Source organism: Microcebus murinus, chromosome 3 (assembly GCF_040939455.1).
Source record: "Microcebus murinus isolate Inina chromosome 3, M.murinus_Inina_mat1.0, whole genome shotgun sequence".
Lineage (NCBI taxonomy): Eukaryota > Metazoa > Chordata > Mammalia > Primates > Cheirogaleidae > Microcebus > Microcebus murinus.
In genome coordinates, this window is record NC_134106.1 from 56000773 (window position 1) to 56013804 (window position 13032).

The window sequence follows — 13032 nt, forward strand, 5'->3', positions numbered from 1 at the left end:
TGATCCAGGAGCTGATAAGGTCTGAATGTGCACTGCACACTCCCCCATATTTTGATCATTCTTCACTTTCTTCATTCATGGCTCTGTAATCAAATTACCAGTTCAAATACATACATAGAAGGAAAGCAACATGCCTTACATTTATACTCAGGACTCTCATTTAGTGACTTAAAATTTTCTGAGTCTGAGCAGCATTCCTATATAGGAAAAGAAATAAAAATAAGTAGGAAAAATTACAATGCAGCATGTGTAAAATCTGAGTTTGGAAGATGTTTGAAATAAATTGTGTGGAAATAGGTGAGCTCCGGCTCTAAGCTTAGACAATCTTAAGGATTTCGAAGTTGAGAAACAACACTGTTCGGATACTGCCATATGTGTGAAGGACTTGCCTTTTCCTTTTATAACTCTTGGCAAGGATAGTCTCATGCAGGTAATAAATCAACACTGAACTCCAGCTCAAATTACAAAAGCAAAATAAAATTATTGGGATAATACCTTATACAAACTGACTGCAGAGGACACTTTGTAAATGTTTTAAAATTACCCATCTGAGTACACATACTTAGCACTCAAAAGCATAATGAAATGGCACAATTACTTCTCAGTATTTGGGAATACTTCTCCCTACTTGTAAAACAAGTAAGCAAATATCCTACTCGCCCCACAATTTAGCCCCAGGCCCTGATTTAAAACTATTCTATTTTTCTCTAATTTTTTTCTCCCCACTAAGATGATTTATCAATGCTCTGGTTTCCAAAGAGTTAACAACAACAAAAAGAGCATCTGGATGTCTGCTTTTAGGTGGGCAAATATAATATACATGTGATTATTAAAAAATACAGACACCAGATTATATGACCCCTTTGGGAGGGAACATATGAATTGGTAGCCTAGTCACTCTTTCTTGGTGAAGAAAGATACGAGTGAGACCCTGTACCTTCACGCAGAGACAGGAAAAAATGACTAAGGTTGAGTTCTTATTGGAAACCAAAATATTTTAGAAATTCAGACATGCTGCCATTTGCTTGACAGTAAGACACTGTGCACTGAACTTTAAAGTAAATCACTGATTATATCTGATTATAAGAATATAATCAAATGTAAGATTGTATAAGAATTTTATTTAGTAAATGTACTAACCATGATCCTTGGGCCACTGGATATTCAGTTTTTACTGTACCTTCAAGAGACATTCTCCAGGTATCTTTTTCATGGTTACCTTACTAGAAGCCTATGTTATTTCTTGTAAGATTTAATCTAGTTAAGAGTTTCTGTTTTGTAAACCTACTAGGAAGACATTCTATTTCTTCTGGGCTGGTCATTTTCAAAGACTAAAGGCATTTTTCAGGCGGTTAGTTTTTTTCTAATGAATTGAGTCTGGTTATTCTATATGAATGCAGCTCCACAACGAATGTCAGTTGAACTTTTTTGTGAAATGTTTTTAGTGTAACAGAGTTCTGGATGATTTCATTTGCTTCAGAGTTTCTCTTGCTTCTGGAAGGGCCACATTCAAATGTGAGTGACAGAGTTCAGGAGAAGAAAAAAATATTAATTACCCAGAGTTGCCTGAATCATATTAATAACAGCTGTGCTGAATGAGTGGGCCACTGGTGTAGGCATCCAGGGGGCATCGATATTTATTATGAAGATGTGTGTATTGATTAAGCTGTAAAATGATTCAAAGTAATATATGCCATCCTAATAATTGAACTCCATTCAAAAGAACACCATTGTAGCCACAACAAAAATTGAAAACAATGATTTTTTTTTTAGTGTTGATAATCACACTTTAATTCCAAAGTCAACATAAAAATTCAATACATGTAGTTAAGTTGAAAAGTGTTAGTGAAATAGGAGCTTAGCTTCACTTTTCCTAACATGTTTCCAAAAGACTTTCGTGGTGGGGAAGATCACACTGACTGCTGACAATGGTCACCTCCTCGACAGCAATTATGTGACCAAACTTTAACTAGTTGATGATTATTAAAGTTTTGCAGTGGCTACTTTTCCTACTGGTGTTCTACCACCAAGCATTTCTTCTAATTTGGTTATGGTAGGTTCATTCACATCAAATATATAGTCATTATTTACTTCCTGGGAATGAAAATGGTTGGTGAGCTGCTACGAATGTCGGGTGCCTTTTTCATGCGGCGTACCTTTGGTGGCAATAAACTCTACTGGGCTGTATTCTCTGAATATGTAAAAACAATGTAAGGAATGGTTATGCTCCTGTTGAATTTTTCCTTGAAGGGACAAGAAGCCGCTCTGCCAAGACATTGACTCCTAAATTTGGTCTTCTGAATATTGTGATGGAGCCATTTTTTAAAAGAGAAGTTTTTGATACCTACTTTGTTCCAATTAGCATCAGTTATGATAAGATATTGGAAGAAACTCTTTATGTGTATGAGCTTCTAGGGATTCCTAAGCCAAAAGAATCTACAAGTGGGCTGTTGAAAGCTAGAAAGATTCTCTCTGAAAATTATGGAAGCATCTATGTATACTTTGGAGACCCCGTGTCACTTCGATCTCTGGCAGCTGGCAGGATGAGTCGGAGCCCATATAATCCAAGATATATTCCTCAGAAACAATCTGTGGACATGCATGCCTTTGTCACTGAGGTTGCCTACAAAATGCAGCTTCTGCAAATTGAGAACCTGGTTCTAAGCCCCTGGACCCTAATAGTTGCTGTTCTACTTCAGAACCTGCCATCCATGGACTTTGATGCTCTGGTTGAAAAGACTTTATGGCTGAAAGGCTTAACCCAGGTGTTCGGAGGGTTTCTCAGTTGGCCCGATAACACACCTGCTGAAGAAGTTGTCCAGTCCAACATTCTTCTGCATTCCAACATCGCCAGCATTGTCAGAGACCAGGTGATTCTGAGAGTGGACTCCGGAGACTCATAAGTGGTTGATGGACTTATTTTCCAGCACATCACTCTCATGTGCTCAGCCTATAGGAACCAGCTGCTCAACATTTTTGTCCGTCCTTCCTTAGTAGCTGTAGCATTGCAGATGACACCTCAGTTTAGGAAAGAGGATGTCTACAGTTGCTTTCATTTCCTACGCGATGTTTTTTCAGATGAGTTCATCTTCCTTTCAGGAAACACACTAAAGGACTTTGAAGAAGGCTGTTACCTGCTTTGTAAATGTGAGGCCATACAAGTGACTATGAAGGACATCCTAATTACAGAGAAAAGAAATACTGTGTTAGAATTTTTAACAGGACTCTTTAAGCCTTTTGTGGAATTTATCAGATAGTTTGCAAATACCTCTTGAGTGAAGAAGAGGACCGCTTCAGTGAGAAACAGTACTTGGTTGCAGTCAGAAAATTTACAAGCCAACTTGTTGATCAAGGTGCCTCTCAGTGTTATGATGTATTATCTTCTGATGTGCAGAAAAATGCCTTAGCAGCTTTTGTGAGGCTTGGTGCGGTGGAGAAAACAATGATTTTGATTTATTCGATTATGCTATGCAGCCACAAGAAAAAAAGTCAATGTAAGTCTATGACATGCTGTCTTATTGTTAGTAAGAAGGAACAGAAGCATGACTAAGGGGTACTTGGTTTTAAGAGTCTGGCCCCACATTACTTCAAGAACAAGTGCTCTTTTGAAATGAGTGTTTGGTGGCCCTCAGACAGAAAACCATTAGGCTTCTCTCATCTTTGAACTCCTATGTCTGTAGGTGGATATTGGCATAAGGAGAGATAACAAGGATGAAATCCATATTTAAGGAAACTTAACCAGGCCTACCATTCAAAGTCCTCAACAAGCCAGAATCTCTCTCTACATTCCACTTCAACAAAAGTCAGTTCACATACACTTAACAACAACATATTCGAAGAGGACTCGGGGTCCTTTTGCTTGTTTTTAAAGGATTTGGGGGGTCTGTACTGAGGTCAGTAAACTCATCTCAACTTTTTCAACTCTCTATATCTTTATAGTGCAATTTCATATTCAGATGGAGAACCCTGTGATATTATGAAGATACCTATTATTAAAGAAACACATAATTATCTTCATAATGTCATAATTACAAAGACATGAAAGTAAACAGAATATGTTTTAAACATAGATTTAAAAAATGTTATGCAACTACGAACCAAAAATATTAATTCTTCAGCATACCCCTGCCTCTTTGATAATTTGATTAATTGGGGTGTACTGGTTTGGCACTCCCCTGCAAAGACAAGTCCACCAGCAACTGTGAATGTGGCCTTATTTGGAAAAGAGGATCTTTGCAGATGTAATATAGTTAAGGATCTTGAGATATGGTCATCCTGGATTATCCAGGTGGACCTTAAATATAGTGACAAGTGTCTATAAAAAGAAGAGGAGAAGACACAGAGGAAAAAGCTTTGGGAAGATGAAAATGGGGGTTGGAGATAGACAGCCACAAGCTAAGGAGCGCCTGGAGCCACCAAAAGTTGGAAGAGGCAGGGAAGGATTCTCCTGTGAAGCCTTCAGAGGGAGTGTGGCCCTGCCAATACCTGGAGTTTGGATTTCTCCCCTCTAGACCTGTGAGAAAATAAATTTCTGTTGTTTTAAGCCACTGAGTTTGTGCTTATTTGCTAGGGCAGCCCTAGGAAACTAATACATGGGGTTTTACTATATTTGATTAAATGCTGCTCGATAAATACAAATAAAGTATAATTAAAGATGAAGACCACAATAATTCATTCAACAAACACTTATTAAGTGCTACTGTGTGCCAGGAACTATGTAGGACTCTGGCCATACAGCAAAAATTTAAAAAGATATTACACTGTAAGAGCCTCATTGATCTTACAGTGAAATCTGAAAAAGTGTTGTTGTTTTTCTCAGTCTTTATAGAGCAAGAGAAAGACATATCAGAAAATTTAAAGAGGAATCTATGAGCTGGAGTGAAGGAGTGGGATTCTTTTGATATAAAAGTTATGAAGGCAACATTAATGTATTGTTACCAAAGAACTACAAAAAGGTTTAGGGACATGTAATTCAAACTCAGAATTTATCAGTGCCCAAAAAATGCAAATGTTTTCTACATCACCTATTAATTCGAAGAGCAGCATGTGCAAGCCCCAAGATCCAGATCTGAACTTTTCTCCGGGTAAATATGCTGATTTAAAAGATCTTTTTCTCTACTGTATTCAAAGAAATTGGAAAGTAATAGTGGCTTCCAGTCCTTTGTTGTTTTCTGCATTTTCCAGATGATATTTCACATTATTATGTGTCATCCCATATTGTATCAATCACATTACAATATGTCACCTAATGTAACATAAAGCAATATGATTGACACCATCTACTAGGGCTTGTCACAACATTGCATGTCAACCAGGACAGTTTTATGGGTTTTGTAAAGAATAAAAAAAGTCAACATATTTCATAGAACATCATATCCAAGGTGCAGAGGGGAAGGGAGCCGGGATCCTTTGAAGATTTTTGCATTCCTCTTGAGGGAACTGATAAACATCTGCTAAGTAAATGGAGTCAAATGTGTTCCCTATCTGCACATCGAGTAGACTTGATAAACTATCACCAGCCTGTGTCAGGTCCATGGTGAACTCCTATTGTTCCATGTTCCTGCTTGCCACACTTAACCCAAGACACCTTATAAGATCACGTTTAAATGAAGGAACAGAATTATCAGATGGAAGACCCACGTCGGAGTCAAAGGAGGCACTAAAGGCAGGCAGATCTCAGAGGTAGATTGAGAATGTTCTAGAAGCCATTATTGGTACAAATCCAATTTTATGTAACAGGTCAAAACAATTTAAACAAAAATGGAGACTTATTTTAAGACCATGAAGAATTTCCAGAGAACTGAAGGCAGGAATGGAACAAGACCTGAGGAAAAGACTAGAAACAATAATTAGAAACCCATCAGCAATTTCTCCTCATCTCTGTCTCTGCTTCTCTGTCCCACGTGCTCTCTTCTTCACTCTCTACTGCTACCCCATATATTTTCTAGGATTCACCCCATGACAATCAACAAGTCAGAATCCTAAAGATGTGGACAAGTTAGTTGTTTTTTGTTGATTTCCTCTGTGGGATGTATTTTCCCTTTCCTAACAGAACTCCAGTTCCTCAGCCATGCAGTGTGTGGGGGTGGACCTCAGCCCTAGCTCCAGAGGAAAACTCAGATTGGCTTCAGTCACCCAGAGGATCCATTACCCTGGTCAGCGATCAATTCAGGAAGTGCTCTGAGCCTGCATAGGCCCAGTGAGAGTGAATCTGGGAAAGCTTGTCTAGAATGCTGAGACACAGACTCACTCTTCTCCCCCAGGCCTTATCCGAGTGAGAAAGTAAGCTTGGGACTGCTGTAGTCTTTTTTAATACCATGAGTGAAGCCAGCTTGTGGGGTCAGCCAACTCAGAGGAAAGGAAGCCAAGACTTGGATCCTAGTGACGTCATTTGAGTTCTCAGTCATGTCACACCTGTAGCCCAGATCTCTCCTAGAACAGTTTGTGTACATGAGTCAACAAAATCCCTTTATGCTTAAGCCAGTATGAGTCAAGTTTTCTATTCTTTACAACCAAAGGAACACCAACTTATATAAGATACTGACTTACTATCTTGCAGGTATTGAGAAAATCTCTAGCCAATCTAGCTTGAGCCAGTTAAACTAATCAGTTATGACAAGGCTGCAAACCCCATGGACTGGGTGGGAGAGCAGTTCTCAGAAAAGGGAGTGGTGGCATTTTGAATAACATCTATTATCAGTTAAGATACCCATTTGCTGGATGAGTCTGGATAAATTCCCCCCTGTGCTTTGGTTCTTTTCATTTTTAAGTTGGTTGGTCACATTTCTGCACCTAAACCCCTTCCTGGTACTCTGATGGAAGATTAAGTTGATATTCACTTTAAATAGGGTTTCATACATTTCACAGATAGGTTCTAATAAAAAATATTTTGCATTCGAATGGCTTTTTACATTTCTGCAATTCTTTTCCTCCTTTCCCTCTGCTGTTGCTGTTTGTGCATACAGAAATGAAGGAAGTATTTTTAGACTCTTGCGTTTTATGATTCCACTCCTGCACTCCAGGTTTCTATGAAGTCCTGCCTTTAAGAGCATCCCTTTCCAGGGCAGTTGTGGAGCTCATCCACTGCTGCTGAAGCTGCAAGAGGCTCAGCTTTTCTGGCCTTTCTGGATGAATCTTGGGTGTGTCGTAAACAGCAGGCTGAAAGCTGCTCATACACTCTATTGAAGGAGTTCCTCTTGGAATTCAACACAGAAAAAACCAGAGATGTGCAAAGAGAGTTATGCATAGAGTTTGTTGTTCATTCAAATTTTTTGCTTTTAAAAGTAATTATTATAATTAGAAAACAATCAAATGATAAAAATATTAACCCTGATAAAGTCTGATTTATATTCATGTGACAGGATTCTATGAAACAATTAAAAATCTTGTTTTTACAGACTATTTTAAGAAATGAAAAAATGCTTGTGAAATACTACAAAGTGAAAGAAGCAAGTGTCAAAGTATATATGCAAGACAGTCATAAATACCACACTAATGCACACTGCAAACTAGAAGGAAATGAGTGTTGTGTGGTTACCTTGAGAGTCTCAAGAAAGTAGGGTTATAAATAGGTTTTATTTTCTTTTTATACACTTTTTTTGCCTTTTACAAATTTGTCCATAGTGAGTAAATATCACTTTTATAATTAGGAATGAAAAAAGGTTATTAAGAACTCATTTCATTTGTGTAGATGTGGAATATGTTTTGTTCTCTAAATTTTAGTTTTAGAGACAGTAAAAGCATGTTGACATGAAATAGTTTTGAGACAATGCAAGTGTGCCATATCTAAATCATACTGAAGAAACTACAATAAAACAGCTTTTAAGAATAAGAATAAAAATAGGCATTATCCACTTATATACAAAAGGGTATTTTTGTCCATTATATTTCCTAGTTGAAGAATTTTGTTTCTACTGGAAGAACAAACTGTTCACTTTAATTTCTACCTTTGAAACTCCTCCAAATCAAAGGTCACAGCGACTTCCTTTCTGCATCATCGTATTATAGTAGCTGTATGATTTATAACTCTGATTACACTTTTGTCTCCTAAAATATGCTAAAGTGAGTGAGGTCAGAGATTCTGCTTTCACTCAGTTTCCTTGTTTTTGTGGCTCAAATTCAAATTATTCGTATTACTTTAATGCAGTCTTGTTTAGCTTAATTGTACACTGAAAGTCTGGCACACATAATTAATCAATGTATTGCAAGTGACTGTTGAACAGCCTGTATCTGTTGGAAATTTTATTGTAAAATGCCGGATGCAAAGGGAAGGAAGACGGAACAGATGAGAGAGAAAAACCATGCCGTCTTTTCCTCAGACGAGTGTTATCAAAGTGGTCATGTGTGTTAAGAGAAATCAATTTCATTTTACAGATTTGTCCTCACTTCTGACAAATCCGAAATATATCTTCCATCGTTCTTTTGCCTGCCAGGCTGACACACCAACAAGAGCCACCTCATGTATTTTTGACTTCTCCTTATACAGACAAAAAAAGTGCATTGTTGTGCAGGTCACATGGGAGTATTGGGAGCAGCCAGTGTGATTATACAACCTGGTGCTTCAACAAAGCCTTCACTGTCACCCCAGCACTCGGTCGTTACTCTTAAATCCTCTCCCTAATTTCATATGAGAAACTTGGGGGGGGAAATGGCAATCCAAAATTTTGTTTTTCTAATAAAGCCCTTTTATTTTTGTTCCTTTAGATTTCATGGGCTTTTAAGGAACTCTGTTTTAAGAGTGTGTGAAAATTGATTTAAAAGTTTATGTCGATGTACATTGTCATTGATATGTAGACATTAGCAAATCTAGTACCCTTTTGAGCACTCCTATTAAGGATAGAGTTAAATTTGTCCATCATTTTGAAGTTGCCTTAAGTACAGGACGAGCATTGCTGTTCCTATCCTCAAGGAGCTTCCAGGCAAGGAATGGTATAGCCAAATAACCCCAGGGTTACATGCGCTGTAGCAAGTGCTCTTCATTGAGGTGGGCAGGGAGCCACCCAGCCTTCCAGTGGGCCTGGAAGGCTTCCCTGTAGAGGTGACACATGGCTGCATTTTGAAGGACAGATACAAGGTAGGCAGGTAGTCAAATGCAGCCCTTTAATCTCCTGGGTCCTCATTGATCCTTACAGAAATCCTTTAGGAGTACTAAAATAGGCGTTATTATTAGGTTATCAAGTATGAAATGTCTGATTTCTGTAAGTACTAAGTTTGACAGTTGGTATCTCTGACGTTTCACTTTGACACTTCTTGTTTTATTTTTATTGTGAAGGTATATCCTCAGTGTTTCAAACGCATGGTTTGGCTTGTGATTATCTTTCAAATTTTTTTAAAGCAATTTTTGTGGAACCATGATTAAGTCAAAAATTGATGTTATTTTTGAATGAATTCTATTGTGGAACCAATGCTGCATGGACAGCTTGAAATATTAACAAAGAGTTTGAGGACATGGCTAATGAACACACAGTACATCAATGGTTTGAGAAGTTCTGTTCCAGGGATTTTAATCTTAAAAATGAGCCATGTGAGTCACTGGAGACCAAGGTAGATAATGATGAGCTGAAAGCTGTAGTAGAAACAAATTCATTCCAACCTATGTGTGAATTAGCAGCAAGGTTTGACCTTATTATTCCAACAATATTGGACCATTTGAAACAAATGGGCAAGGTAAAGAAGCAGGATAGATGGGTTCGGCATGAATTAAACCAGTGTCAGAAGAGAAATTGTCTTAAAGCTTGCCCTTCTTTGCTGTCACAACATAAAGATGCTGGTATTATCCACTACAGCTTCATGAAACCTGATCAATTGATTACAGTGGATGTCTACTGCAACCAATTGGAAGAAATGATGAGCGTGCTTGCTATAAAGCAGCTAAGATGGATCAATCCTCTTGCAAGACCACAGCTCACACAAACAATGTTGCTCAGACTGCCAAGGCTGAACTTGGAAACTCTCTGTCATCCACCATATTCGCCAGACCTTGCACCAACTGACTACCACTTCTTCCAGGCTTTGGACCACTTCTTGCAAGGAAAAATATCCAATTCTCAACAAGCTATGGAAATGCCTTTTGAGATTTCATCACCACTTGCACTCCAAGCTTCTTGTCTGAGGAGGCATAAGCAAGCTACCATTAAGATGGCAAAACTGTGTCAATGGTTTAGATGCATACTTAGATTAATTGTACTGCCTCTTGTTTGAGCTATAGTAAACTAAACATTTGATTCAAAATTGGACATTTCATATTTAATGATCTAATACCTCCACTCTGAAATTGAGAATATTGAGACACAGAGAGGCTAAATGACTTGAACACTGTCACACACCCAGAGAGTCAAAAGTTTGGATTCAAACCAGGTTTTCTGAGGAGTAACTTTTGCTCTTCCCATAAGACAAAGGAAAGAACCTATCATTTTGCTGGGGTATGCAATGCCCACACAAAGACAATTCACAGAAAGTGCACTATTTGTAAATAAAGATCTTTATTATCTCCCAGAGATAGCAAAAGAACTTAAAAAACTGCTTCCTCTAAGCACTTTCCTCAGCCAAAATCAATGCCACACATGTTAAATACCTGGCCCAAGATGATGATAATGGGGCAACAGGGGACCCCAGCACACATTCTCTTTTTACTCCCCTGAAACTCCCCGATCATTCTGCCATGGGCTCATGGGCACTGAGCTGGTTATTTCTTTATTTTGCATAACCCCAATCTTGCACCTACAACAAAGTCCCTTTTCTCTTCTATGTAATCGTTACGGTCATTGCCACTGTTGAGTGAAAAATAAAACATCTCTGTGCTGGCATATTGCTTTATTTTGCCCTGCTTTATTAAAGAAAGAGAGAGGAAGAGAGAGATAGAGGGAGGGAGAAGAGAAGAGGGGGAGAGAGAGAGGGAGAGAGAAAAACTAAAACCAGCAGAAAATGATCCTGTTTGATGAAAGGTAACAAAATTATAAAAGTGGTCAAATTCCACACAGACTCCAACCAAATATGAAGAAACTGGAAAAGGAACATGCTTCTAATAGAACCCTTGGCTTCCAGAAGTGACTGCATCCAGGACGAGTCACTACCCCAAGTCCCAGGCACGTTTCAGCAACTTCAAGAAATATGGACAGGAACACTTAAGTAGGGTGCCTGGATCGGGTCACCATAGTGGTGGTGACACTTTGTCATCATTGAAGTGTATTTAGGAGGTGGAGACCCCACCAAAAATGAAGAGCACACAGCAGAATGCTTGGTTCCTCTGCTCTCAACAGCAAATAGTGATTTCTGAAGTCCATTTCTGGATTTTCCGTGGGTCAGAAATAATCCAGTCTTGACCTCATCTTGCTCTACCCTTCAGGAGTTTTCAGAGATCAAGAATCACATCTATCCTGAGACCGTTGGCTTCCATTCTCTCTCCAGTACAAATTTTGCCTATGAACAAACTTTTTGTTGTCTGTGTCAACTTTACATTAAAAAAACTTTTTAAGCATATCCAATTGAGTCAAACTGCAGTTTGAATGTAACCAGTTAGAAATAAATATGAAAAAAACTCTTGGTTATTCGTCTTATTAAATAGTTTATGTTCACAAAACAAAAACAAAAATAAAACACAGGATGGGGTTCTTTACCTGCAAGACACACAGAACCACAACCCTTCCATCTGACACTATCAAACATGAACATGCTGTCGTGTAAACCAATGAAAAGGCACTTTCCACTAAACATGGTTCTGTGTGGTCTCATTCGTGGTCCTTGCTCTATACTAAGATGCTCTGTACTTCTGCTGGGCCAAACAATTCCACTAGGAAAGGATGATCCTATATCTTTAGCCAAAGTCAAGTTTTTCTCTTTAGGCTTATTGGGCATGATTCCTAGTATGTTCATGTTTCATATCCCTCTCTCTTTTTTCTAATAGTTGAAATGGGATTGAAGAATAGAAAAAAAAAAATGGAATATCCTTCATTAGCTCTATCTATCCCAAAAATAACACCATGTGTGAACAAAGAAGAAAGAATAACAAGAGCAGGAAGATATACTGGGTTATGATGAGGGGCTGTACCCGTGGTGCACACGCGTGCACACGCTCACTCCCTCTTGCAAGTGTTAATCCCTACCTCCTCGTCCTAGGCAAAGATAAAACACAATCCTCACTCATTTACAGCTAATCTCAAAGGTTAATTTTGTTGCCCATACTCTATAAACAAAGAAGATATTTCTTTCCCAGCTCAGGGCCTCTTGCCATAAGCGAAACAGAGAAGAAAGTCAGCGCGTCCCGAGGATTAAGGAGAGGTCGGAAGATCCGAAGAACCTGGCGCTGACAGATCTGCTTATTAAAAAGCGCACTCCGGTGGACAGGCCGCCGCTGACGGCCGCCGCGGCCGGACTTCAGAAGGCCAGCACACAATCAGTGGACTGTGCCGCCCCGGGGACAGCGGGGCGCGGGGGAGCCTTTTCTAATTTGTCAAAGTTGTATCTAATTCCACAGAACAAAGTTCGCAAAGAGAGATGAGCAGAATCCACAAATGATTGCTCAGTCACCAAGCCCCTGATGGAGCGATAGAAACAGCGCACAGCGAGGGTTTTGTAGAGTAACCCGACCCCGGCCAGGCGGCGCTGGGTCATTCCTCCTTGTGGGCATAACAGTTTCCCTTGTTTTTTGTTTAATAGGATTATTCCTCGGAATATTAAAAAGATAACATCAACATCTTTCAGTGGCCCCATAAACTATTTCTGGAAATAGAAAAAGAATGGTTCAGGTGTTTTCATGACTCCTCATAGGACTTTGTTCTCTCACAAGCTAAAAGGAAAGAATGGGGTTTTGTGAAGGGTGTGCCCGGAGTGAACAACACAAGAACGTTAAGTTTTTCTGGAGAGGCAATGTCCTGCAGACTGACGTTGCCCACTGAAACTCCTGCTAGCTTATTTGGAAAAATGAGACTGACTTTCAAGTGACAGCTTAGAGATTTAAATCCTGAAAAATGGAGGAGCCGTTATGAGGGAAAGCTCAGAGACATTCGTTTTCAGTCAGGAAAAGCTACTTAAAGG

At 39.0% G+C, this 13032-nt stretch overlaps 1 protein-coding gene across 1 annotated transcript; it reads left to right on the plus strand.

The window, feature by feature from the left end:
* The first annotated feature begins 1141 nt into the window (after nucleotides 1-1141).
* Nucleotides 1142-12496, plus strand: LOC105863211 (dihydroxyacetone phosphate acyltransferase-like). Its single transcript, XM_076000449.1, is given in 6 exon segments — nucleotides 1142-1200; nucleotides 2058-2209; nucleotides 2212-3243; nucleotides 3246-3494; nucleotides 7063-7139; nucleotides 12212-12496. Coding segments are annotated over 6 exon segments (1854 nt in total).
* Nucleotides 12497-13032: the final 536 nt, after the last annotated feature.